Source organism: Oncorhynchus mykiss, chromosome 9 (assembly GCF_057628025.1).
Source record: "Oncorhynchus mykiss isolate SJ-2025 chromosome 9, ASM5762802v1, whole genome shotgun sequence".
Taxonomy (NCBI): Eukaryota; Metazoa; Chordata; class Actinopteri; order Salmoniformes; family Salmonidae; genus Oncorhynchus; species Oncorhynchus mykiss.
The window spans coordinates 10,973,108-10,997,134 of NC_143030.1; the positions used below are offsets into that span (position 1 = coordinate 10,973,108).

The 24,027-nt window shown below is 41.8% G+C and overlaps 2 protein-coding genes across 2 annotated transcripts; both read right to left on the minus strand.

The window, feature by feature from the left end:
• Positions 1 to 2,097: 2,097 nt before the first annotated feature.
• LOC110531374 (uncharacterized) lies at positions 2,098 to 6,344 on the minus strand. The gene is made up of 2 exons (XM_021614565.3): positions 5,466 to 6,344; positions 2,098 to 3,992 (listed from the first exon to the last, which is right to left on the minus strand). Exons 1-2 carry the CDS (start codon positions 5,629 to 5,631, stop codon positions 2,791 to 2,793), a joined length of 1,368 nt encoding a protein of 455 aa, XP_021470240.3. The 5' UTR covers positions 5,632 to 6,344; the 3' UTR covers positions 2,098 to 2,790.
• Positions 6,345 to 10,374: 4,030 nt separating this feature from the next.
• Positions 10,375 to 20,957, minus strand: LOC110531370 (uncharacterized). The gene is made up of 3 exons (XM_021614560.3): positions 20,626 to 20,957; positions 14,368 to 14,817; positions 10,375 to 13,783 (listed from the first exon to the last, which is right to left on the minus strand). The coding sequence occupies exons 1-3, from the start codon at positions 20,789 to 20,791 to the stop codon at positions 12,612 to 12,614; spliced, it is 1,788 nt and encodes a 595-aa protein (XP_021470235.3). The 5' UTR covers positions 20,792 to 20,957; the 3' UTR covers positions 10,375 to 12,611.
• Between the last annotated feature and the right edge of the window lie 3,070 nt (positions 20,958 to 24,027).

Here is a 24,027-nt window from a genome sequence, read left to right on the forward strand (position 1 = left end):
TGTATCAAGGTACAGTGCAATACATTCAGAAAGTATTCAGACCCCTTCCCCTTTTTCCACATTTTGTTACGTTACAGCCTTATTCGAAAATTGATTAAAAAAAAAAAGTTTCTTCAATCTGCACACAATACCCCACAATGACGAAGCAAAAACAGATTTGTAAAAAACTTTTTTACAAATGTATTAAAAAACAAATACCTTATTCACATAAGTATTCAGACCCTTTGCTATGAAACTCGAAATTGAGCTCAGGAGCATTCTGTTTCCATTGATCATCCTTGAGGTGTTTCTACAACTTGATTGGAGTCCACAGGTGGACGTTCAATTGATTGGACATGATTTGGAAAGGCACACACCTGTCTATAAGGTCTCACACTTGACAGTGCATGTCAGAGCAAAAACCAAGCCATGAGGTCGAAGGAATTGTTCTTAGAGCTCTAGGACAGGATTGTGTTGAGGCACAGATCTGGGGAAGGGTACCAAAACATTTCTGCAGCATTGAAGGACCCTAGGAACATAGTGGCCTCCATCATTCTTAAACTGAAGAAGTTTGGAACCACCAAGACTCTTCCTAGAGCTGGCCAAACTGAGAAATCGGGGGAGAAGGGCCTTGGTCAGGGAGGTGACCAAGAACCCGACGGTCACTCTGACAGAGTTCCTCTGTGGAGATGATAGAACCTTCCAGAAGGACAACCATGTCTGCAGCACTCAACCAATCAGGTCTGTAAGGTAGAGTGGCCAGATGGAAGCCACTCCTCAGTAAAAGGTACATGACAGACCACTTGGTTTGCCAAAAGTCACCTATAGGACTCTCAGAACATGAGAAACAAGATTCTCTAGTCTGAGGAAACCAACATTGAACTCTCTGGCCTGAATGCCAAGCGTCACATCTGGAGGAACCTGGCACCATCCCTACGCTGAAGCATGGTGGTGGCAGCATCATGCTGTTGGGATGTTTTTCAGTGGCAGGGACAGACTTGGGCATGGGTTCACTTTCCAACAGGACAATGACCGTAAGCACACCGTAAAGACAACACAGGAGTGGCTTCGGGACAAGTCTCTGAATGTCCTTGAGTGGCCCAGCCAGAGCCCGGACTTGAACCCGATCGAACATCTCTGGAGAGACCTGAAAATAGCTGTGCAGCGACTCTCCCCATCTAATCTGACAGAGCTTGAGAGGATCTGCAGAGAAGAATGGGAGAAAATCGCCAAATATAGGTGTGCCAAACTTGTAGCGTCGTACCCTAGAAGACTCAATGCTGTAATCACTGCCAAAGGTGCTACAACAAAGTACTGAGTAAAGGATCTGAATACTTATGTAAATGAGATATTTCAGTTTATTTTATAAATGTGCAAAACATTCTAAAAAAACAGTTTTTGCTTTGTCATTATGGGATATTGTGTGTAGATATTATTATAATTTTTTTGCAATTTAATCCATTCTAGAATAAGGCTATAATGTAAATAAAATAAAAAATGTGAATGTAAAATGTGTAAAAAGTCAAGGTCTGAATACTTTCCATATATACATCTTTTAAAAATATGTTTCCCTGTATTTTCCCCTAACCCTACCACTCATCATCTAATTGGAGTAAACTAATGAACAACGGCATTTAGGCTTCTACTTCCAGCTTATACATACTATATACATTTTACGGACACAATCCATTTTACAGAAGTTATATTTTGTTTGTTTTTACTCCTATCCTTCCTCTAACCTTCACCTCTCCCATCTATTTCTGATTTTTATTTAAAATAGGCAAGTCAGTTAAGAACGAATTCTTATCTACAACGACGGCCTACCAAAAGGCCTCCTGCGGGGACGGGGGCTGGAATAAAAAATAAATACAATATAAATATAGGACAAAACACACATTACGACAGTAGAGACAACACTACATAAAGAGAGAATTAAGACAACATAGCATGCCAGCAACACATGACAACACAGCATGGTAGCAACACAACATAACAATATGGTAGCAACGCAACATGGTAGCAGCACAAAACATGTTAACAGCACATTATTGGGCCCAGACAACAGCACAAATGGCAAGAAGTTAGAGACGACACCACATGACACAAAGCAGTCATAACTAACATCCATCCAGTTTTATTTATATTTGCCATATATTTAACTAAGCAGCAAAACTCTGCAGAGCTGGGAAGGTTGTATCCCCCATATGTATAACATTCTATTGGTTGCAAGAATTTTGTATAATCATTTAAATTAAAACATTTTAAAAAGGGTTTTTCTTTATTTTTACTATTTTCTCTCAACCAGCTTCACATGGAATGCTTTTAATCAATTCTCAGGAGTCTACTGTATATCATTACTCCATAAAATCTGAAATCAATATCATGAATGAGCAAGATTTGGTCAAAAATCGATGGGAAATAGTTTGATGAGATATTATACAGAAAGTGTTTTAACGTTTTAATGTGTCAATCGCATCAGTCAGACCATTCTCTCATCACCTGAGAGACATTCGAAAACAAATAACCAGGAATTCCTGTTTCTAATAACGTGAAAACAGACTGAACAGCAGACCTGTGAGCTTCCTACGATGCTGTGTAATGTTTAAGCATTACATCATAATTCAAATCAAACTGTATTCATATAGAATGTTTTACAATAGTAAATCCATCATACCCCCATCTATTGATCTCGAACCAAACGCATAAATTATCCAGAGTAGCTTTCCTTTCCTACGAGTGCTGTCCACATCCTGCCTGTTATTCCTATCTTCTGACAGAACATTTTGATCCTAATTTTCTTTATTCTTTCACTTATTCATACTGTTTTCTTCCTTTGTGGATGTTTTTGACATGCGTCAGCAAGTTAGTCTTTTGACTGAAGCTTTTGCCACAGTCACTACAGCTAAATGGTTTCTCTCCTGTGTGAGTCAGTTTATGCTTTCTTAGGTTTCCCTTCAAATTGAAGCTTTTCCCACAGTCACCACAGCTAAATGGTTTCTCTCCTGTGTGAGTCCGTATATGATCTGTAAGGTGTCCCTTCTGATAGAAGCTTTTCCCACAGTCCCCACAGCTAAATGGTTTCTCTTGTGTGTGAGTCAGCATATGATTCCCTAGGTCTCCCTTCTGATAGAAGCTTTTCCCACAGTCACTACAGTTAAATGGTTTCTCTCCTGTGTGACTCAGTATGTGCAAGTTCAGGTGCCCCTTCTGATTGAAGCTTTTTCCACAGTCACCACAGCTAAATGGTTTTTCTCCTGTGTGAATACTCATGTGCCTGGACAGATCTCCTTTGTGTTTGATGGTCTTGCCACAAACAGGGCATGTGCAGGATATCTCAATGTGACAGAGTTGGATATGGGCCTTCAATTTACAGGTGGAATTGTATTGTTTATTGCAGAAGCGGCATTCACTGATTATATTCTTGGTAAGAGTCACGTGCCTCTGCAGGTCAGCTTTCAGAGGAAACATTTCACCACAGTCACGGCAGTGGTGAGTTTTTCTAGACGTGGTGCTGAGTTTGGAACCGTGTTCCCCCATTGACGTGTTGGGATCCAATGGTGGTTTAGGATGCAATGGTGGGCTGCTGTCGAGTCCTACTGGGTCTCTGCTTATGGCTGAGCTGTGGCTGAAGGCAATATTTTGAGTATCTGTAGGGTCACAGGGAATGTCGAGACCTTTTAAGTGGGTCACAGTAACAAAAGGTTTGAGATCCACTGGTTTAGAGTCTCTCCCTCTGTTCTCCACAGTCTTGGTTTGGGGAAGAGCCAAGGACTGAAGTGGGTCCTCCTGATCACATTCACTTTTCACACCTGAAGGAGTGAATATGAACTCCATGATATCAGGCTCCAGACCTTGAAGCTGCTCTTCCTCCTGACTGGTCCTGACTTCCTCCTCTTCCTCTTTAATCTGTGTGGGCCCTGGGTCCTTCTGCCCCAGACTGGGGCTCCACTCCTGCTCACAGTGCTGCTGCTCAGGGGGAAAGTCCTCTTCAGAGACAGAGAGCTGCAGGGAGTCTGGAGGGAAGGAGACGAGGAGCAGAGGTTACCTAGACATCAGACATCAGGGTTGGGGTCAATTTGGATTAAAGACAGTAAATTCAAGACTGGATAAACTGTATCTCCAATTCAATAACTGTAAAACTAGAATCTGGCTAAAAACTAGGTGTCTGGCTAGACTGTAAAAACTCCTTCCAGACTCATATTAAGCATCTCCAATCCAAAATTACATCTAGAATCAGCTTCCTATTTCGCAACAAAGCCTCCTTCACTCACGCTGCTACCCTCGTAAAACTGACTATCCTACCAATCCTCGACTTCGGCGATGTCATTTACAAAATAGCCTCCAACACTCTACTCAGCAAACTGGATGCAGTCTATCACAGTGCCATCCGTTTTGTATTCTCTCGTCGGCTGGACCTCACTACATATTCGTCGCCACACCCACTGGCTCCAAGTCATCTATAAGTCTTTGCTAGGTATAGCTCCGCCTTATCTCAGATCACTGGTTACCATAGCAGCACCCACCCGTAGCACGCGCTCCAGCAGGTATATCTCACTGGTCATCCCCAAAGCCAACACCTCCTTTAGCCGCCTTTCCTTCCAGTTCTCTGCTGCCAATGACTTGAACGAATTGCAAAAATCGCTGAAGTTGGAGACTTATATCTCCCTCACTAACTGTGAGCATCAGCTATCTGAGCAGCTAACCGATTGCTGCAGCTGTACATAGCCCATCTGTAAATAGCCCATCCAATCTACCTACCTCATCCCCATTTAGTTTATTTACTTTTTTTCCCCTCTTTTGCACACCAGTATCTCTACTTGCACATCAATCACTCCAGTGTTCATTTGCTAAATTGTAATTACTTCACTACAATGGCCTATGTATTGCCTTACCTCCTTACTCCATTTGCACACACTATATATAGACTTTTCTATTGTTATTGACTGTACCCTTGTTTATCCCACGTGTAACTCTGTGTTGTTTTTTGGTCGCACTGCTTTGTTTTATCTTGGCCAGGTTGCAGTTGTAAATGAGAACTTGTTCTCAACTGGCCTACCTGGTTAAATACATTTTTTTTTAAAAATCTTTCAACTACTTCTCAATGAATTGAAGATAATATTATTTTTATTTGTTTTAATTTAACTAGGCAAGTCAGTTAAGAACAAATTATTATATACAATGACGGCCTACCCTGGCCAAACCCTAACCTGGACGACGCTTGGCCAATTGTGCGCCCTATGGGACTCCCAATCACAGCCGGATGTGATACAGCCTGGAGAATAAGATTCATTTCTAAAAGCTGTTCCATTTGTTAAAGAATACATTCAAATCACTTCCTGATTTTTTTATGACAATGTTTTTATCCATGCGTGGTTTAAAAACAGCTTCTTAAAAGGTACTATATGGTGATCACTTTTAGCACAAATAGCTTATCAATAAGGTAGAACTAACTATTGCTCGCTACCAGTATGTATCTAAATACGTACCTATTCCACATAGTTGTATCTCCGGTGTCCTCCGCAGCAGTCTCCGTAGCCGATCATTCTCCTCCTGGTACTCCACTACCGTTTTCTCAACTGCCCCGAAAATCTCCACAGCAGCCGCCGTTAAACGATCATTTAAAAACACACGCAGCAACTGTAGTTTAGACATTTTCAGTCTTCAGTTTAGTCAGTTGATCTTTCGTTACTCCACGCAGGGAATTCAAAACAAAGTCAAAGACATGTATAACTAAATCCCCTTCTGTCTGTGACACAGTCGTATCCAATCCTACTTCCGTGTTCTAGTCAAGGAATTTAGGAAAATAGCTCCAAAGACTTGCATAACTAAACCAAGATAGACCACAGCCTTTCGTTTCCAATGGGAATAAATTATCGTAGTGGGCAGAACAAGCAAGGCGGTGGGCAGAGCCATGCACGAGCTAACGAGATCCTATTGGACCGTTCTAGCATACATCCGCACTTTTCCGTTAGGGAACGCCTATCCTTGTGCAATAACTAAATTCGCCTTTGCACTCCTTTTAGACAAAGCGATGTTGAAAGACTTTTGCACAGGATAAAGTCTTCAAAGCTTAACTTTGGGAACAGAAAACTTCATTGCGATCCAATAATGAGAACATTTGAATAATTTCGGCCAAAATCCATCTCCATCCATCTTCTCCCACTGCCGGGCACTGTGCTTCCTCTCACTACCATATTTGGTAAGGTGTGGGAACGCCAAGCAGATGCTTCACATTTATATATCCGGTGAAATATCTGTCACATTGTTCTATCTGTGATACATCGGTTCAAACTAGTTGGTGGCAAACCCGGAAAGGAGCAACAGCGCCGAAAACTGGATGGAGGTTTACTACTGTGCATGGCAGCCTGGTAAAAGGGAAATGATCATTACATGTAGACAAACAGTGGATTAATATCATAAATATAGGATAATCTGGAATCATCCATTCTCATCAGGAGTTGACTGTGTAGCATTAGTTTGAATGAGGTCAGAATGTTTATTTTAACAGGGAGGAATGTGTAACAGTATAACTTTAAACCGTCCCCTCGCCCATACCCAGGCTCGAACCAGGGACCCTCTGCACACACAACAAGGGGAACTACTACTTCAAGGTCTCAGAGCAAGTGACGTCACCGATTGAAACGCTATTTTGCGCGCACCACCGCTAACTAAGCTAGCCGTTTCACATCCGTTACACATGCTGAGACCAAGGTCTCTTTTACAGATGAGCCCTGTAATTACACAAATACACACATTCAATACACTATGAAAAGCAAAGACCCGATACGAAACACAGTCATAGAAAACAAACACATTCTACATTAAATAAGGTCCTCAATCTGCTGTCTGAAATGCCCTAAGGCACCAAATCATCAAATTTGAGACTTTTTGAGATTATTCCACAAGGAAGTTTACCTAACTCTGTAGAGAACAAAGGAATATCCAGAGTTAACCATCTTTGGTAACTTGTACGTCTTAAAGTGATTAGTGATGTTAGGTACAGCGGAAGATTTTGTAAAATAGATTTATGAACCAAGAAAGAGCATTGCATCGATCTGCAAGACTTCAAGGAGGGCCAACCTACTTTCTGATACAGAATGCAGTGATGTGAACCTGTCGCCCGTAATAAAGTGTAGTGCTCTGTGATAAACTGCATCTAATGGTTTCAGTGTGTTTGGCAGCTGCATTAACGTAGAGGGGGGGGGGGGGGGGGGGGCTGCCTTCATCGATATCCATGTCATCGGTGTCCGGGGAGCAGTTGTTGTTGGGGGTTAACTGCCTTGCTCAAGGGCAGAACGGCAGATTCTTCCACCTTGCTGGCTCAGGGATTCAAACCCGCGACCTTTCGGTTACTGGCCCAACGCTCTTAACAGCTAGGCTATCTGCCACCCGTTACAACAAGCAATAAGGTGATCTAGGATTATCATTTTATTATTATTTTTCTCATTTTAAAAGACAACATTTACGGGTTTCCCTACTGTTTTAGCCAACAAGGGGGAGTCAGTCTAAATATGGAAGGCAGGTTCACAATAAATTCCTCTCTTCCAGCCATGCTTTTCTCCAAAGCAGAGTGTCCAAAACAAACTGACAGACAATAACTTTGTTTTGAGAAATTCTTTAAGAATTCTAAACCAGATTAAACATGTTTATAAAGGTGACGGATACCACTATAGACACTCCAAATATGTTTGAATCATTATTTTTTTCCACCTTGGTCTGATAAGGTGTTTGTTGAATGGAGGGAGAAGAGGCAGGCCACAATTGAAGACCTAGACACTGAGAATCAATTCCCATCATGTAAACAGTTAAAGAGCAAATTTGAAAGCTAATTCAAAATATTCCGCTATTTACAAGTCAGACACTATATGACAAGTAGAATTCTAAACATGTGCAACATTTGATCAGCTGTTACAGCACCCTATGCAACTCAAAACACCTAGCGCTCTATTCAATCAGATCCGCTTTAACCCGACATCTGCATAGGGGTTGTTTTGGCGGTGTTGGAGGTGGAACTGCGTCAGGCTTAAGGCGTCCACATACTAGATTCGGTTTGCTCCTAAGCAGGACCAGGTGAAGCAAACTTGTGTGTCTTGCATACTCCCTTTGGTTGAACCCCCCCCCCCCCCCCTTGAGACGCCGTAGCATCAAATAGCAATCATTAAGGATATGGACAGCGACCATGTAACACTTTTGCAACATACAGAAGTGTGCTGGTTGTCAAGGGGCAAAGTATTGACATGTTTTTTTTTTATTGAGAGATTAACATTTCTTTACTGACCATAATTTTCACTTGTCTGACCGCTTGATGATGATGAGTTTCTCACACGACTGAGGGATGTTTTTTCTCGCCTGAATGATCTGAATCTAGGATTACAGGGACTCTTCGCAACTACATTCAATGTGCAGGATGAAATTGAGGCTATGATTAAGAAGTTGGAGCTCTTCTCTGTCTGCATTAACAAGGACAACACACAGGTCTTTCCATCATTGTATGATTTTGTGTGCAAATTAACTCAAGCTTACGGACAATGTCAAATGTGATACAGCGAAGCTCCTGAGTGAGTTGGGTGTGCAATTACGCAGGTACTTTCCCGAAACGGACAACACAAACAACTGGATTCATTATCCCTTTCATGCCCTGCCTCCAGTCCACTTACTGATATCTGAACAAGAGAGCCTCATTGAAATTGCAACAAGCGGTTCTGTGAAAATTGAATTTAATCAGAAGCCACTTCCAGATTTCTGGATTGAGCTGCGCTCAGAGTATCCTGCCTTGGCAAGTCGCGCTGTTAAGACACTGATGTCCTTTGCAACCACGTACCTATGTGTGAGTGGATTCTCAGCCCTCACTCAGCCCTCACTAGCATGAAAACTAAATACAGGCACAGACTGTGTGTGGAAAATTATTTAAGACAGACTCTCTCCAATACAACCCAACATTGCAGAGTTATGTGCATCCTTTCAAGCACACCCTTCTCATTAACCTGTGGCGAGTCATTCACCATACAGAGTTACATGTATGTGCACCCTTCTCATTAACCTGTGGTGAGGTATTCACAACCTTTGATGAATAAATAAGGTTTTATATGTAAGATGGCTAAATAAAGAGCAAAATGATTTATTATTATTATTATTTGTGCCCTGGTCCTATAAGAGCGCTTGGTCACTTCCCACGTGCCGGGTTGTGACAAAAACTCTCACTCATTCTTCTGTTTAATAATTGTATCGTATAGTGTGTGTTTATCAGGCTTACAGTGATGGCAAAGAACAACATTTGAGATTGCGCTTAAGACTTGCTCTATGTCAGATCGAACAGGCCCTGAGTGGAACATCCCTGCCTGGGTACGCATTGGAAGAGCATCAACCTTCTTGCCGTTAAGTTCCAAGTTATTTCTTGAGGACAGAGGGGTTCATACATGTTCACGATGGTGGAACAACCGCTGTACGTGTGTCATCATATCAAGCACTTTAAAGTAATCTCCCCACCTGAAGCTAAAGACAGGCACAAAATAGTTGGCTTATGCGCATGCTTTTGATGATACAGATTTTGTGGCATTTGAGCTATTGAATTCAGAACAACCTAAAATGGTCACTTTGGAGTCTGGAACCGTATGCCACTGAAGAGATTCTTATGACTTTCAAATCATCTCGCCCGAAGACTTCCTCTTCCAATGCGTACCCAGGCAGGGATGTTCCACTCAGGGCCTGTTCGATCTGACATAGAGCAAGTCTTATCTCAAGCCATTCTTTTTTTTCTTCTTTATTTAACTAGGCAAGTCAGTTAAGAACAAATTCTTATTTTCAATGACGGCCTAGGAACAGTCGGTTAACTGCCAAATCTGTCGTTCTGCCCCTGAACAGGCAGTTAACCGACTGTTCCTAGGCCGTCATTGAAAATAAGAATTTGTTCTTAACTGACTTGCCTAGTAAAATAAAATAATAATTTTTAAAAAAGTACAGCTCTGAAATAAAAGGGATATTCAACTCAGGGCTCTATCTGTTCTCTGGAAAATGATATGCAACTCCGTAGGTTAGTTCCATTCTGCTAGTGCTTCGTGGAATGATGAATTCATTATTTTCCAGAGAACTCATAGCCCCTTATTGATTATCCCTTACTTGGGTCATACAGTAGTTTGACCTGCATTCAGGGTTGTCGGAGAATGATCCACAGGGTTGTTTAAAAATTCTATAGGAATTGAAGGGATTTGATTATCTGTCCCGGGTTACCCCGGTGTGAGGAGTTGGAAGTGGGGAAAAAGTGGTTGCATTTGTTTTGGAAATGCCTCCTGGGTGTGACCCAGTGCCCGTTCAAAGCCCATGGCAAAAATGATGTAGCCTAGGCTAGATTAAGAATGTGGAGTAATGAGTAGGATTCTGTGCTTTCACAAACAAAAGTGATCGATTTTGATAAATTGCTTTAATTGCCTATCCAAATGAAAACGTGAACATATATTGTATGGAAAATAGATGTACCACGATGCACCATGCTGCCTTATTGACAACATGACCGAGTAGCGCAGTCCTCACTCACCGGTTTTGCCCATTCACTTCACAGGCCATAAACCGGTGCACTCCGACTCGGATTACGAGAACTCAGTAATAGAGCCCTACAGTGGTGGTGTCATAATACTGTAAAACGGTTCTAATAGTTTTTCTTTACCATTTATTTATTTTAGAAACACTTCAAATAAGGGATGTGTTTCGCGTAGGCTTACCCTGGTGTGACGTTTTAAATCTCTCTCGGCCAAGTGAACTTTTAGCAATATATTCAGCTCTATTTACTCTCAGATTCGAAAATGCTAATTAGCATTAAAGTCCCTGCAAGCTCTTGCACGTCATCTCTAGTGGACACCTTTACTAACAGGTATGGTGTCAATTTAAAACTTGCACAGGACAATTCACATAATTGTCAATTTAAAGAAATGTAGTCAATTTATTCATTACTATATTTTAGATAACATTAGATAGTTAATCCAGAGATTCTTACCTTTGCCTCGATTCTGCAGTCTCATGCAGATCATCATGGCATTTGTAGTTATTTTCGATAGCCACATTAGCAGCTAATTAGGGTTTCATTTCGGGGTGTAAATAGAGCCAAATATATTGTCCAAAAGTCAACTTGTCCTAGAGAGATTCACACGTTTATCAAAACGTCACGCCAGGGGAAATCGACATGAAACACAGCACTTATTTTAAGTGTTTCTAAAATCCACTATGAGAACAATGTATGCTGGAAAAACAATTTTGGAACCATTTCCTTGTTTGACCGCTAGGTTTTATGGATAATATGACTCATACTGTGGTACTCCATTGCGCTGGGGCAGCGCTACCCAACTTCGTCATTCAACTCATCAGGGGCTTGATGATTAGTTCACCAGTTTAGTCAGGTGTGCTTGTCTGGGGTTACTATACAAATGTAATAAAAACACATGCAACAACTGTAGTTTACACATTTTCTGTGGAATGGGAGTTGCATAGCCTGGTTGTTAACATGTCATTCCTTACTCCACGCAATGAAGGCAAAATCAAGTCGAGGTGGTCGTCACTAGTTACCACAGCCATAAAGTCATAGACCCCGCCCATTTCTACAATTTTATCATTTTTTAATGTGATTTTAAACCTAACCTTGCTCCACACTGCTAACCTTATGCTTAACCGTAACCTTAAATTGCTGATTTTTTTTGTTTTCAAATGTAACGGATGTGAAATGGCTAGCTAGTTAGCGGTGGTGCGCGCTAATAGCGTTTCAATCGGGGACGTCACTTGCTCTGAGACCTTGAAGTAGTGGTTCCCCTTGCTCTGCAAGGACAGCGGCTTCGCAGCATCATCAGACTGAGCTTGTTGTCATTGCAGGCAATCTCAACGCTGTGCATTACAGGGAAGACATCCTCCTCCCTCAAGTGGTACCCTTCCTGCAGGCTCAACCTGACATGACAATACCACCAGCCATACTGCTCGTTCTGTGTGTGATTTCCTGCCAGACAGGAATGTCCGTGTTCTGCCATGGCCAGCGAAGAGCCCGGATCTCAATCCCATTGAGCACGTCTGGGACCTGTTGGATCGGAGGGTAAGGGCTAGGGCCATTCCCCCCTCAGAAATGTCCGGGAACTTGCAGGTGCCTTGGTGCAAGAGTTTGTTAAGTTTGCTTAAAATAAACACAGAGGACGTTTCTTTTTTTGCTGAGTTTACATGTCGACAAACAGTGGTTTAGGCTGATCTGGGAGAATCCATCCTTCACCGGGAGTCAACTGTATATCATTACTCTATACAATATTAAATCAATATCACGAATGAGCAGCATTAGGTGAAATCTGTTGAGATTGAGTGAGGTTTATTAAGGTAACCTTTTCTGGAATTGTATTTTATGTATCAATAATATCAGACGTTATGAGAGAAATTACTAAACAAATGGCCAGGAATTCCTATTTTGTAATTACGTGAAAACATCAACAGACTTCGATCAGCAGACTTGTGACTATGTACCCTTTGATCACACACCTATTCATTTGGACCCTAAAGTAAGAATGATCCAGATTTGCTTTGCTTTCCTAAGTGTGTTGCCCACATCATGCCTGTTATTCCCATCTTCTGACAGAACATCTTTATCCTCATTTTCTTTAGTCTTTCAGTTTTTATTCCTGTTTTCTTCCATTGTGGACTTTATCCACATGCCTCAGAAGATTTGTTTTATGAGTGAAACTTTTGCCACAGATTGAGCAGCCATGTTGTTTCTCTCCTTTGTGAATCTGTATATGTTCGGCTAGGGTGCCCTTGTTTCTGAAGCTTTTATCGCAGTCCTCACAGCTAAATGGATTCACTCCTGTGTGAGTCCGTATATGAAAGTTTAGGTGACCCTTCTGATTGAAGCTTTTCCCACAGTCACCACAGCTAAATGGTTTTATTCCTGTGTGAGTCAATATGTGCAAGTTCAGGTGACCCTTCTGATTGAAGCTTTTCCCACAGTCACCACAGCTAAATGGTTTCTCTCCTGTGTGAGTCAGTTTATGTCTGGTTAGGAGCCAGTGGCAATTGAATTTTTTCCCACAGTCACCACAACTAAAAGGTTTCTCTCCTGTATGAGTCAGTATGTGCCTCCCTAGGTCTCCCTTCTGACTGAAGCTTTTCCCACAATCACCACAGCTAAATGGTTTCTCTCCAGTGTGAGTCAGTTTATGCCTGGTTAGGTCCTTCTTGATACTGAAGCTTTTGCCACAGTCATGGCAGCTATGAGTTGTTTTAGAACAGGTGCTGTGTTTGGAATGGTGTTTTCTCAATGGTGGACTGGGATCCAATGGTGGACTGGGATGTAATGGTGGACTGGGATCTAATGGTGGACTGGGATCTAATGGTGGACTGGGATCTAATGGTGGGCTACTGTCAAGTCCTACTGGGTCACTGCTTACAGCTGAACTGTGGCTGAAGGCATTGTTTTGATTATCTGGAGGGTCACAGGGAATGTTGAGACCTTTTAAGTGGGTCACAGTAACAAAAAGTTTGGGATCCACTGGTTTAGAGTCTCTCTCTCTGTTTTCCTCAGTCTTAGTTTGGGGAAGAGTCAAGGACTGAAGTGGGTCCTCCTGATCACATTCACTTTTCACACAGGAAGGAGTGAATTTGAACTCTATGATATCAGGCTCAAGACCTTGAAGCTGCTCTTCCTCCTGACAGGTCCTGACTTCCTCCTGTTCCTCTTTAATCTGTTTAGTCTCTGGGTCCTTCTGGCCCAGACTGGGGCTCCACTCCTGCTCACAATGCTGCTGCTCAGGGGAAACCTCCTCTTCAGAGGCAGAGAGCTGCAGGGAGTCTGGAGGGAAGGAGAGGAGGAGCAGAGGTTACCTATACAGCCTGGATACAGAGGTCACCTATACACTCTTTAGACATGCCTGAGTGCACAATAACATTTCACATTTTTAGCTCATGGAAACTCGAAAAGGAACACAAAAAAAACATTGTCTCAAAGCCGTGTGACACAAAAACCTCTTTGTAAATCGGTTTTAAAACAGATAAACAGTAAACCTATCTTTTGTATTTGTAAAGTTATTTTTGGATGATAATTAAGTTGAGGGTTCAAGGTTTACAAAACTGTAATCACAAGTGTTTCTAGATAAAAACGTTTAACACTTAACCAAATCGTCATCCTGAGCTTTATCAAAAGGGACGTTGAATAGATCGGAACATCTTTCAGAGTTCAGATAGAATATTACTCAACAGATTTGTGACACTGCTGTCCAGGGAAAGCATTTGTACATTGGGGTATTTTTTATCCATTCACGGTAAAAGTAATAAAAATACAAATTAAAATTGTTGAAATGGTGACCGCTGAAAGCCTAAACAGTTTATTAAATTTAGTAGAACTATAGCTAATTATCAGTAGATCTACATATGAACCTATTCTACATAGTTGTATCTCTGGTGTGATCCGCAGCAGTCTCCGTAGCCGATCATTCTCCTCCTGGTACTCCACTACCGTTTTCTCAACTGCACCGGAAATCTCCATAGCAGCAGATGCCGTTAAACATTCATTTAACAACACACAAAACGACTGTAGTTTAGACACTTTCAGTGGACTGAGAGTTGGGTATTCAGCTAGTATGGCTTCTTGACATGGGTTCTCCAGACCACATTCACTTTTCACACAGGAAGGAGTGAATATGGAGTCTTTGGTATCAAAGAGCCCTTGAAGCTGCTCTTCCTCCTGACAGGTCCTGACTTCCTCCTGTTCCTCTTTAATCTGTTTGGTCTCTGGGTCCTTCTGTCCCAGACTGGGGCTCCACTCCTGCTCACAGTGCTGCTGCTCAGGGGGAACCTCCTCTTCAGAGACAGAGAGCTGCAGGGAGTCTGGAGGGAAGGAGAGGAGGAGCAGAGGTCACCTAGCTATAAAGCCTGGATACAGAGGTCACCTAGCTATAAAGCCTGGACACAGAGGTCACCTAGCCTTAAAGCCTGGATACAGAGGTCACCTAGCCTTAAAGCCTGGATACAGAGGTCACCTAGCCATAAAGCCTGGATACAGAGGTCACCTAGCCATAAAGCCTGGATACAGAGGTCACCTAGCTATAAAGCCTGGATACAGAGGTCAACTAGCTATAAAGCCTGGATACAGAGGTCACCTAGCTATAAAGCCTGTATACAGAGGTCACCTAGCTATAAAGCCTGGATACAGAGGTCACCTAGCTATAAAGCCTGGATACAGAGGTCACCTAGCTATAAAGCCTGGATACAGAGGTCACCTAGCCATAAAGCCTGGATACAGAGGTCACCTAGCTATAAAACCTGGATACAGAGGTCACCTAGCTATAAAGCCTGGATACAGAGGTCACCTAGCTATAAAGCCTGGATACAGAGGTCACCTAGCTATAAAGCCTGGATACAGAGGTCACCTAGCTATAAAGCCTGGATACAGAGGTCACCTAGCTATAAAGCCTGGATACAGAGGTCACCTAGCTATAAAGCCTGGATACAGAGGTCACCTAGCTATAAAGCCTGGATACAGAGGTCACCTAGCCATAAAGCCTGGATACAGAGGTCACCTACAGCGCATTCGGAAAGTACTCAGATCCCTTTTTCCAATTTTGTTACCTTTCAGCCTTATTCTAAAATTGATTAAGCTTGGCACACCTGTATTTGGAGAGTTTCTCCCATTCTTCTCTGCAGATCCTCTCAAGCTCTGTCAGGTTGGATGGAGAGTGTCACTGCACAGCTATTTTCAGGTCTCTCCAGAGATGTTAGATCGGGTTCAAGTCGGGGCTCTGGCTGAGCCACTCAAGAACATTCAAGTCAGTCCTGCATTGTTTTGGCAGTGTGCTAAGGGTCGTTGTCCTGTTGAAAGGTGAACCTTCACTCCGGTCTGAGGTCCTAAGTGCTCTGGAGCAGGTTTTCATCAAGGATCTCTCTGTACTTTGCTCTGTTCATCTTTCCCTTGATCCTGACTAGTCTCCCAGTCCCTGCAGCTGAAAAACATCCCCACAGCATGATGCTGCCACCAGCATGTTTCACCGTAGGGATGGTGTCAGGTTTCATCCAGACAGTTCATCCAGTTCAATCTTGGTTTCATCAGCCCAGATAATCTTGTTTCTCATGGTCTGAGAGTCCTTTAGGTGCCTTTTGGCAAACTCCAAGCAGGATGTTATGTACCTTTTACTGAGGTGTGGCTTCCATCTGGCCACTCTACCAAAAATTGGCCTGATTTGTGAAGTTCTGCAGAGATGGTTGACCTTCTGGAAAGTTCTCCCATCTCCACAGAGGAACTCTGGAGCTCTGTCAGAGTGACCATCGGGTTCTTGGTCACCTCCCTGAATTTACCAGAGGTGGACTTCAATCAAGTTGTAGAAACATCTGAAGTGCGATCAATGGAAACAGGATGTACCTGAGCTCAATTTCAAGTCTCATAGCAAAGGGTCTGAATACTTAATGTAAATAAAGTATTTCTGTTTTTATTTTTTAGAAATGTGCAACATTTATAAAAACCTGTTTTTGCTTTGCCATTATGGAGTATTGTGTGTAGATTGATGAGGATATTTTTTTACATTTAATCCATTTTAGAATAAGGCTGTAATGTAACAAAATGTGGAAAAAGTCAGGGGGTCTGAATACTTTCCGAATGCTCTATATATATATATATATATATATATACACCTCATAATTAAATAGAACTCTTAAATTATTAACAGAATTGATAGATCTCTATGATCTATATAGCCAAGCAGGTTCCAACCTCCAGCGGCATAACTAAAACAAACTAAAACATATTTTCTGGAACAAGCCATTTCTAAGAGGTCACATGTTCACTCAGTGTGACCTAAACCACTCAGTGTGACCTAAACCACTCCGTGTGACCTAAACCACTCAGTGTGACCTAAACCACTCTGTGTGACCTAAACCACTCCGTGTGACCTAAACCACTCCGTGTGACCTAAACCACTCAGTGTGACCTAAACCACTCAGTGTGACCTAAACCACTCAGTGTGACCTAAACCACTCTGTGTGACAGTCAGTGTGACCTAAACCACTCAGTGTGACCTAAACCACTCTGTGTGACAGTCAGTGTGACCTAAACCACTCTGTGTGACAGTCAGTGTGACCTAAACCACGCCGTGTGACCTAAACCACTCTGTGTGACAGTCAGTGTGACCTAAACCACTCAGTGTGACCTAAACCACTCCGTGTGACCTAAACCACTCTGTGTGACCTAAACCACTCTGTGTGACAGTCAGTGTGACCTAAACCACTCCGTGTGACCTAAACCACTCTGTGTGACAGTCAGTGTGACCTAAACCACTCCGTGTGACCTAAACCACTCCGTGTGACCTAAACCACTCCGTGTGACCTAAACCACTCCGTGTGACCTAAACCACTCCGTGTGACCTAAACCACTCCGTGTGACCTAAACCACTCCGTGTGACCTAAACCACTCTGTGTAACACTCAGTGTGACCTAAACCACTCAGTGTGACCTAAACCACTCAGTGTGACCTAAACCACTCAGTGTGACCTAAACCACTCAGTGTGACCTAAACCACTCCGTGTGACCTAAACCACAAATGCTATCAACTCTATAAAAAACATTTCCCCTGCAATAGGCTCAGAAATCCAGTTGAAAATATTACATATTTGCTCTAGTTAACCCCTCAGACTCAAGTTTGACACAATCGCTATTTTTGCACTTTTTGCCATTGTCAATTGTTTGTTACTGTTGTTTAGTTCTTAACTGTTGAACTGTTGTTTTACTGCCACCAAGTGGTATGTTTTGGTCTTGCACAAAAAAAATACAAGGGAAAAAACGAGTATTTATTTATTTATTTATTTAACCTTTATTTAACCTTTATTTAACTAGGCAAGTCAGTTAAGAACAAGGCCCCAAGACAAGTGATTGCATTTGTTTTGGAATTAGGCTACCTCCCGGGCGTGAGCGAAGTGATCGGCTCTGGCCGACAGCGAAGTCAACTCGAAACAAAAGTGAGGTAGGAGCAGGCGGAGTAAAGCGTAATTCAGAGTCTGATGATTTAATGCCAGGGAGCTGCGGTATTTCACAATGGGCCGCCGTGCTATCTGTCTGGCTCTATCCACGGGTTGATGCACCTCCTAAAAATTCCCAACCCACGCGGCGACTCCTATTCGTTTAATTTGATGGTTGGAGAAATTGCTTGAGCCACTCTGAGAATTAGAAAACTATGAAAGCTAACGGATTACTATTCTAAAAACATTGCTGTGCTGACGTGAGCACGTTTTGAACTGTTTTATGGAAAATGGATGCTGCATTGTTGACAATATGACCGAGCGAAGTAGATTACTGTTCTATTTGAGCAGAGTGTAACTCCCTCACCGGCTAGGATCGCCTGATCACGCAACCGGAACAGCGTAATCGAATCCCCTCATTAATACGACACCAGTGCCTTCCATTTGGCAAGTAAAAGTTGGTTGAAAATGTACCACGCTTTGCAAGAACAGATGACATTATTGTACACTACCGACCAAAAGTTTTTGAACAATCTCAAATCTCAAATATATTTTGATTTGTTTAACCCTTTTTTGGGGGTTACTGCATGATTCCATATGTGTTTTTGTACCCTCGCATATTGACTCGGTACCGGTACTCCTGTATAAAGCCTCGTTATTGATATTTTGTGTTACTTTTTATTATTTTTTACATTCGTTTGTTGGTAAATATTTTCTTAACTCTTCTTGAACTGCACTGTTGGTTAAGGCCTTGTATGTAAGCCTTTCATGGTGAGGTCTACACTTGTATTTGGGGCATGTGACAAATAAAGTTTGATTTGACCTATATACAGCCTGAAACGAATGACATGTTGAATAAAATAAAATTAGAATTTACTTTACCGGTTGTCCATGGTTTTGAGCTTGTGCCAGGTGAAATTTCAACTTCAGTACCAGCGTTCTTATATAAAAAATGTAATAATAATAAATTGGATGAACAATACTTTCCTATTGATATTTTGTCTCAAATTTCAACCATCTGAAAGACCAACAACATAGACAACCGGTAAAGTAAGTTCAAATGTAATTTATTCAACACTCTGGCTTGTAAGGAACCTTTACAGGATTTTGCAGTCAATAGTTTCAGGCTGTATATGGAAATGAATAGTGTATTACAACGTGATTAATCAGACTAACCCCTAGGCTACCTGCCACCATAATGGTAATCACTGTTAGCCTAAACAGTTAGCCAGCAGATCCGACCGCTTGCTTACAGCTGCACTAGGGTCCGACAGCACTCATGTGTAGATTAAGACACCACGGAGCTGGCGCGAGATATGGATAGGAAACGTACAATCCAGGGATGAGAAATAATGTAATTAATTTAGTGTTAAATAACACTAATAGGTGAGAACAATATTTTTTGTGAACAAATGTTTAATTTTGACGTTATAATAAGTTGGTAGCAACATGGAAAATTGTGGTGGAAATCTGTTGCAGCTCAAGTCGACTACAAAATCCACAATGCAATGCTCTATGGGCTGGCTAGCTAGCAAACGTAGCTACACACAATAATACCAAAGACAATATGAGCATGTGAAGTAGCTAGTTAGCTATAAAATCACCTAGAGTCTACAACCTCGCCGTTTTCAACCTGCAGATTGATGTGCCTCACTGAGTGAAGTCTAACATTCTCAACGGCAGAGATACTTTTTGACGAGATGGGAAACGTTGCCCATGCTACGTCAATCGACCGCGCTGTGCATTCTGGGACAAGGAGCGCTCTCCTTCAAGGAGTGAATGGGAGTCTATAGGGCAGTGGTGGAAAAAGTACTTGATTGTCATACTAGTGTAAAAGTATAGATACCTTAATAGAAAGTTACTCAAGTAAAAGTGAAAGTCACCCAGTAAAATACTACTTGATTAAATGTAAAAGTATTTGGTTTTAAATATGCTTAAGTATCAAAAGTAAATGTACTTGCTAAAATATACTTATAAAAGTATAAATTATTTCAAATTCCTCATATTAAGCAAATCAGACAGCACCATTTTCTTGTTTTTAAAATGTAGGTATGAATAGCCAGGGGCACACTCCAACACTCAGACATTATTTACAAAAGATGCATTGGTGTTTAGTGAGTCCGCCAGGCCAGAGGAAGTAGGGATGACCACATGTTCTGCTGGGTGGAGCGTTAATACTTTACTTAATTCATGGGATTCCTATCTCCTTTCTATAATATCTCTGGCAACGGCACCATGCAATGCACCCTGGACTAAAAAGGCAGACAAATAGTTAAAATGAGCTGTTCATTTACACAGTTCTATCTCAAAAAAATATGATCAATGGCTCATTCAAGAGAAGACATTGTCCTGAGTTATGACACCGGCCAGTATTGAAATATGACATGTATGAGAGACGTGTATTACTATTAACTTCCAGTGTAGTGAGCGAGACTTTAGCACGGTGCTACATAGTAACGGATGGATATCTGCCTGCTTGATAACTCAGATACACATGGAAACATTAAATGACCCGGGGAATCGATAGAACATCACCCAGAGATGTACAAAATCAATATAACTACCAAAATGGATGAACAGTTCCTTTAATATACACAGGAATGCGGTCTAACCCTATTGCAGCTGAAAGCAAGCGGGGTCAGATCTGCTGGCTACCCAAAAAGTGTATAAAACAGTAGATATACATACTAACCTATTCTACATAGTTGTATCTCCGGTGTCCTCCGCAGCATTATTCGTAGCCGATCATTCTCCTCCTGGTACTCCACTACCGTTTTCTCAACTGCCCCGAAAATCTCCAGAACAGCCGCCGTTAAACGCTCATTTAAAAACACACGAAACGCATCTAGTTTATACATTTTCAATCGACAGAGAGATAGCTGGACATTCAGTAGTGATGATACCGGAGCATGCGTTGGAATTGCTAAGTTTATTTCGAAGCACTGTGCGGACGCTTACATTTCTTATCGTGGTTTGGTAGAAGACAAAAAGGCTACACCACAGAGTCTATAAACCCAGAGGCGCAACATTGCTAGACTTCCGGAAATGCTTGCGAAGCAGACCAAGCAGGCCGGGTTAGATAAATCAATGAGAGTTGTTAATTAGTTGTTAATTATCTCGAAATCTAAAGGCACAACCTAGATTCGAGCCAATGTCTTAAGTAGTTGAACATGTTACTACTCATGAAAGTGACAAACTGACACGTTTTCATTTTTGTCAAAAAGTACTTTATACTTTATATATATTATAAATTATAATTATATCGGAGTGCGTTTTACAGTGTGCACATGCGCAGTTCGGCACGAGAGCCCGTTAGACCCAATGACCTGTTTCTACGCATGACTTTCGCTAGCCAAGGTCGCCATGACATCGCCTACAAGCGTGAGCGGGGATTTCTATTAGAGAACAGTTTCTGCCTATCTTCATACTGTCCTGTCTTTGGCGTCACTACGTACGCGCTGTTCAATAATTTGGCTTTTCTAAATTATTTTGACCTGCAGGTGGCACTAGTGTACACTGTTGATCAAAGCCTTGAGTAATGCACCTATTTTCGACACAATTGGTTAGAAATGCTCAATATTTCAGGAAGCGCATGGCCTTCACAAAAAAGTACGCTCAGTTTCAATCTGCATTGTCGTCTGCTTCTGTTCGTATCAGCGGGTGGTGAGTGCATAAACACTAATGGTGCGCGATTCAGCTGTTACTTCACCAGCATCCGCCCACAATTGCTAATAACCGATCCGCAACCACCGATTTATACGTGATAAAGTAATCTGAGGCCTGCACCCAACCCTAACCTAATATAGCGCTCCAAACCCAATTGGCTACAGTAAAAGTCAATAGAAAGATTTTTTGACAGGAGTGCAGGATTTTTTGTTGTTGCCTGATTTAGATATGTTTCTGCTTATAATTTACTGTCTATAATTAGACACATATAGCTTATCTTTTGTAATTATACGTTGCCCTAGAAGACTAAAATAAATTATTGCTCAACAAATAATGTACTAGATCCATAGAATGAATGATTCAATCTAAAGTTCTCTGTCATCTTTCGTCGAGCAAAGACTTTTAGGGACTGCGGAGAAATTACAATAACGCAACAATAAAAAAAAAAAAACGGGAAAAGATTTTCTGTGCAAAATGTCCAAATGACATCAGTTTTACCAGTTGTAAGGAAAAAGAAAGCTGTGAAAACGACCCAACGTGTTTCTGATAAGATTTCAGTTTAGTTTCGCTACATATTTGATGTGGTTGAAATACTGTCAGCTTTTATTATTATTTTATGAGGAAGACAGCACCCTTTTGCCTGCAGGGCTTGATATGAACTTTTTCTGTCCTTTCCCAAAATCATTATTTGGTGATTGGCTGTGTATGTTATTTGGCATGTTTACAGTTAAGCCCTAAAGTTTAGGTTTAAGCACTAAAATACTAGCACACAACTCAGACCCCACAAGACATGTCACCAGAGGTTTCTTCACAGTCCCCAAGTCCAGAACAGATGATGGAAGGTGCACAGTACTACATAGAGCCACGACTACATGGAACTCTATTCCACAGTACTACATAGAGCCATGACTACATGGAACTCTATTCCACAGTACTACATAGAGCCATGACTACATGGAACTCTATTCCACAGTACTACATAGAGCCATGACTACATGGAACTCTATTCCACAGTACTACATAGAGCCACGACTACATGGAACTCTATTCCACAGTACTACATAGAGCCATGACTACATGGAACTCTATTCCACAGTACTACATAGAGCCATGACTACATGGAACTCTATTCCACAGTACTACATAGAGCCATGACTACATGGAACTCTATTCCACAGTACTACATAGAGCCATGACCACACTGAACTCTATTCCACAGTACTACATAGAGCCATGACTACATGGAACTCTATTCCACAGTACTACATAGAGCCATGACTACATGGAACTCTATTCCACAGTACTACATAGAGCCATGACTACATGGAACTCTATTCCACAGTACTACATAGAGCCACGACTACATGGAACTCTATTCCACAGTACTACATAGAGCCACGACTACATGGAACTCTATTCCACAGTACTACATAGAGCCAAGACTACATGGAACTCTATTCCACAGTACTACATAGAGCCACGACTACATGGAACTCTATTCCACAGTACTACATAGAGCCATGGCTACATGGAACTCTATTCCACAGTACTACATAGAGCCATGACTACATGGAACTCTATTCCACAGTACTACATAGAGCCATGACTACATGGAACTCTATTCCACAGTACTACATAGAGCCATGACTACATGGAACTCTATTCCACAGTACTACATAGAGCCATGACTACATGGAACTCTATTCCACAGTACTACATAGAGCCATGACTACATGGAACTCTATTCCACAGTACTACACAGAGCCACGACTACATGGAACTCTATTCCACAGTACTACATAGAGCCATGACTACATGGAACTCTATTCCACAGTACTACATAGAGCCATGACCACACGGAACTCTATTCCACAGTACTACATAGAGCCATGACTACATGGAACTCTATTCCACAGTACTACATAGAGCCATGACTACATGGAACTCTATTCCACAGTACTACATAGAGCCATGACTACATGGAACTCTATTCCACAGTACTACATAGAGCCACGACTACATGGAACTCTATTCCACAGTACTACATAGAGCCACGACTACATGGAACTCTATTCCACAGTACTACATAGAGCCACGACTACATGGAACTCTATTCCACAGTACTACATAGAGCCATGACTACATGGAACTCTATTCCACAGTACTACATAGAGCCATGACTACATGGAACTCTATTCCACAGTACTACATAGAGCCATGACTACATGGAACTCTATTCCACAGTACTACATAGAGCCACGACTACATGGAACTCTATTCCACAGTACTACATAGAGCCACGACTACATGGAACTCTATTCCACAGTACTACATAGAGCCATGACTACATGGAACTCTATAACACAGTACTACATAGAGCCATGGCTACATGGAACTCTATTCCACAGTACTACATAGAGCCATGACT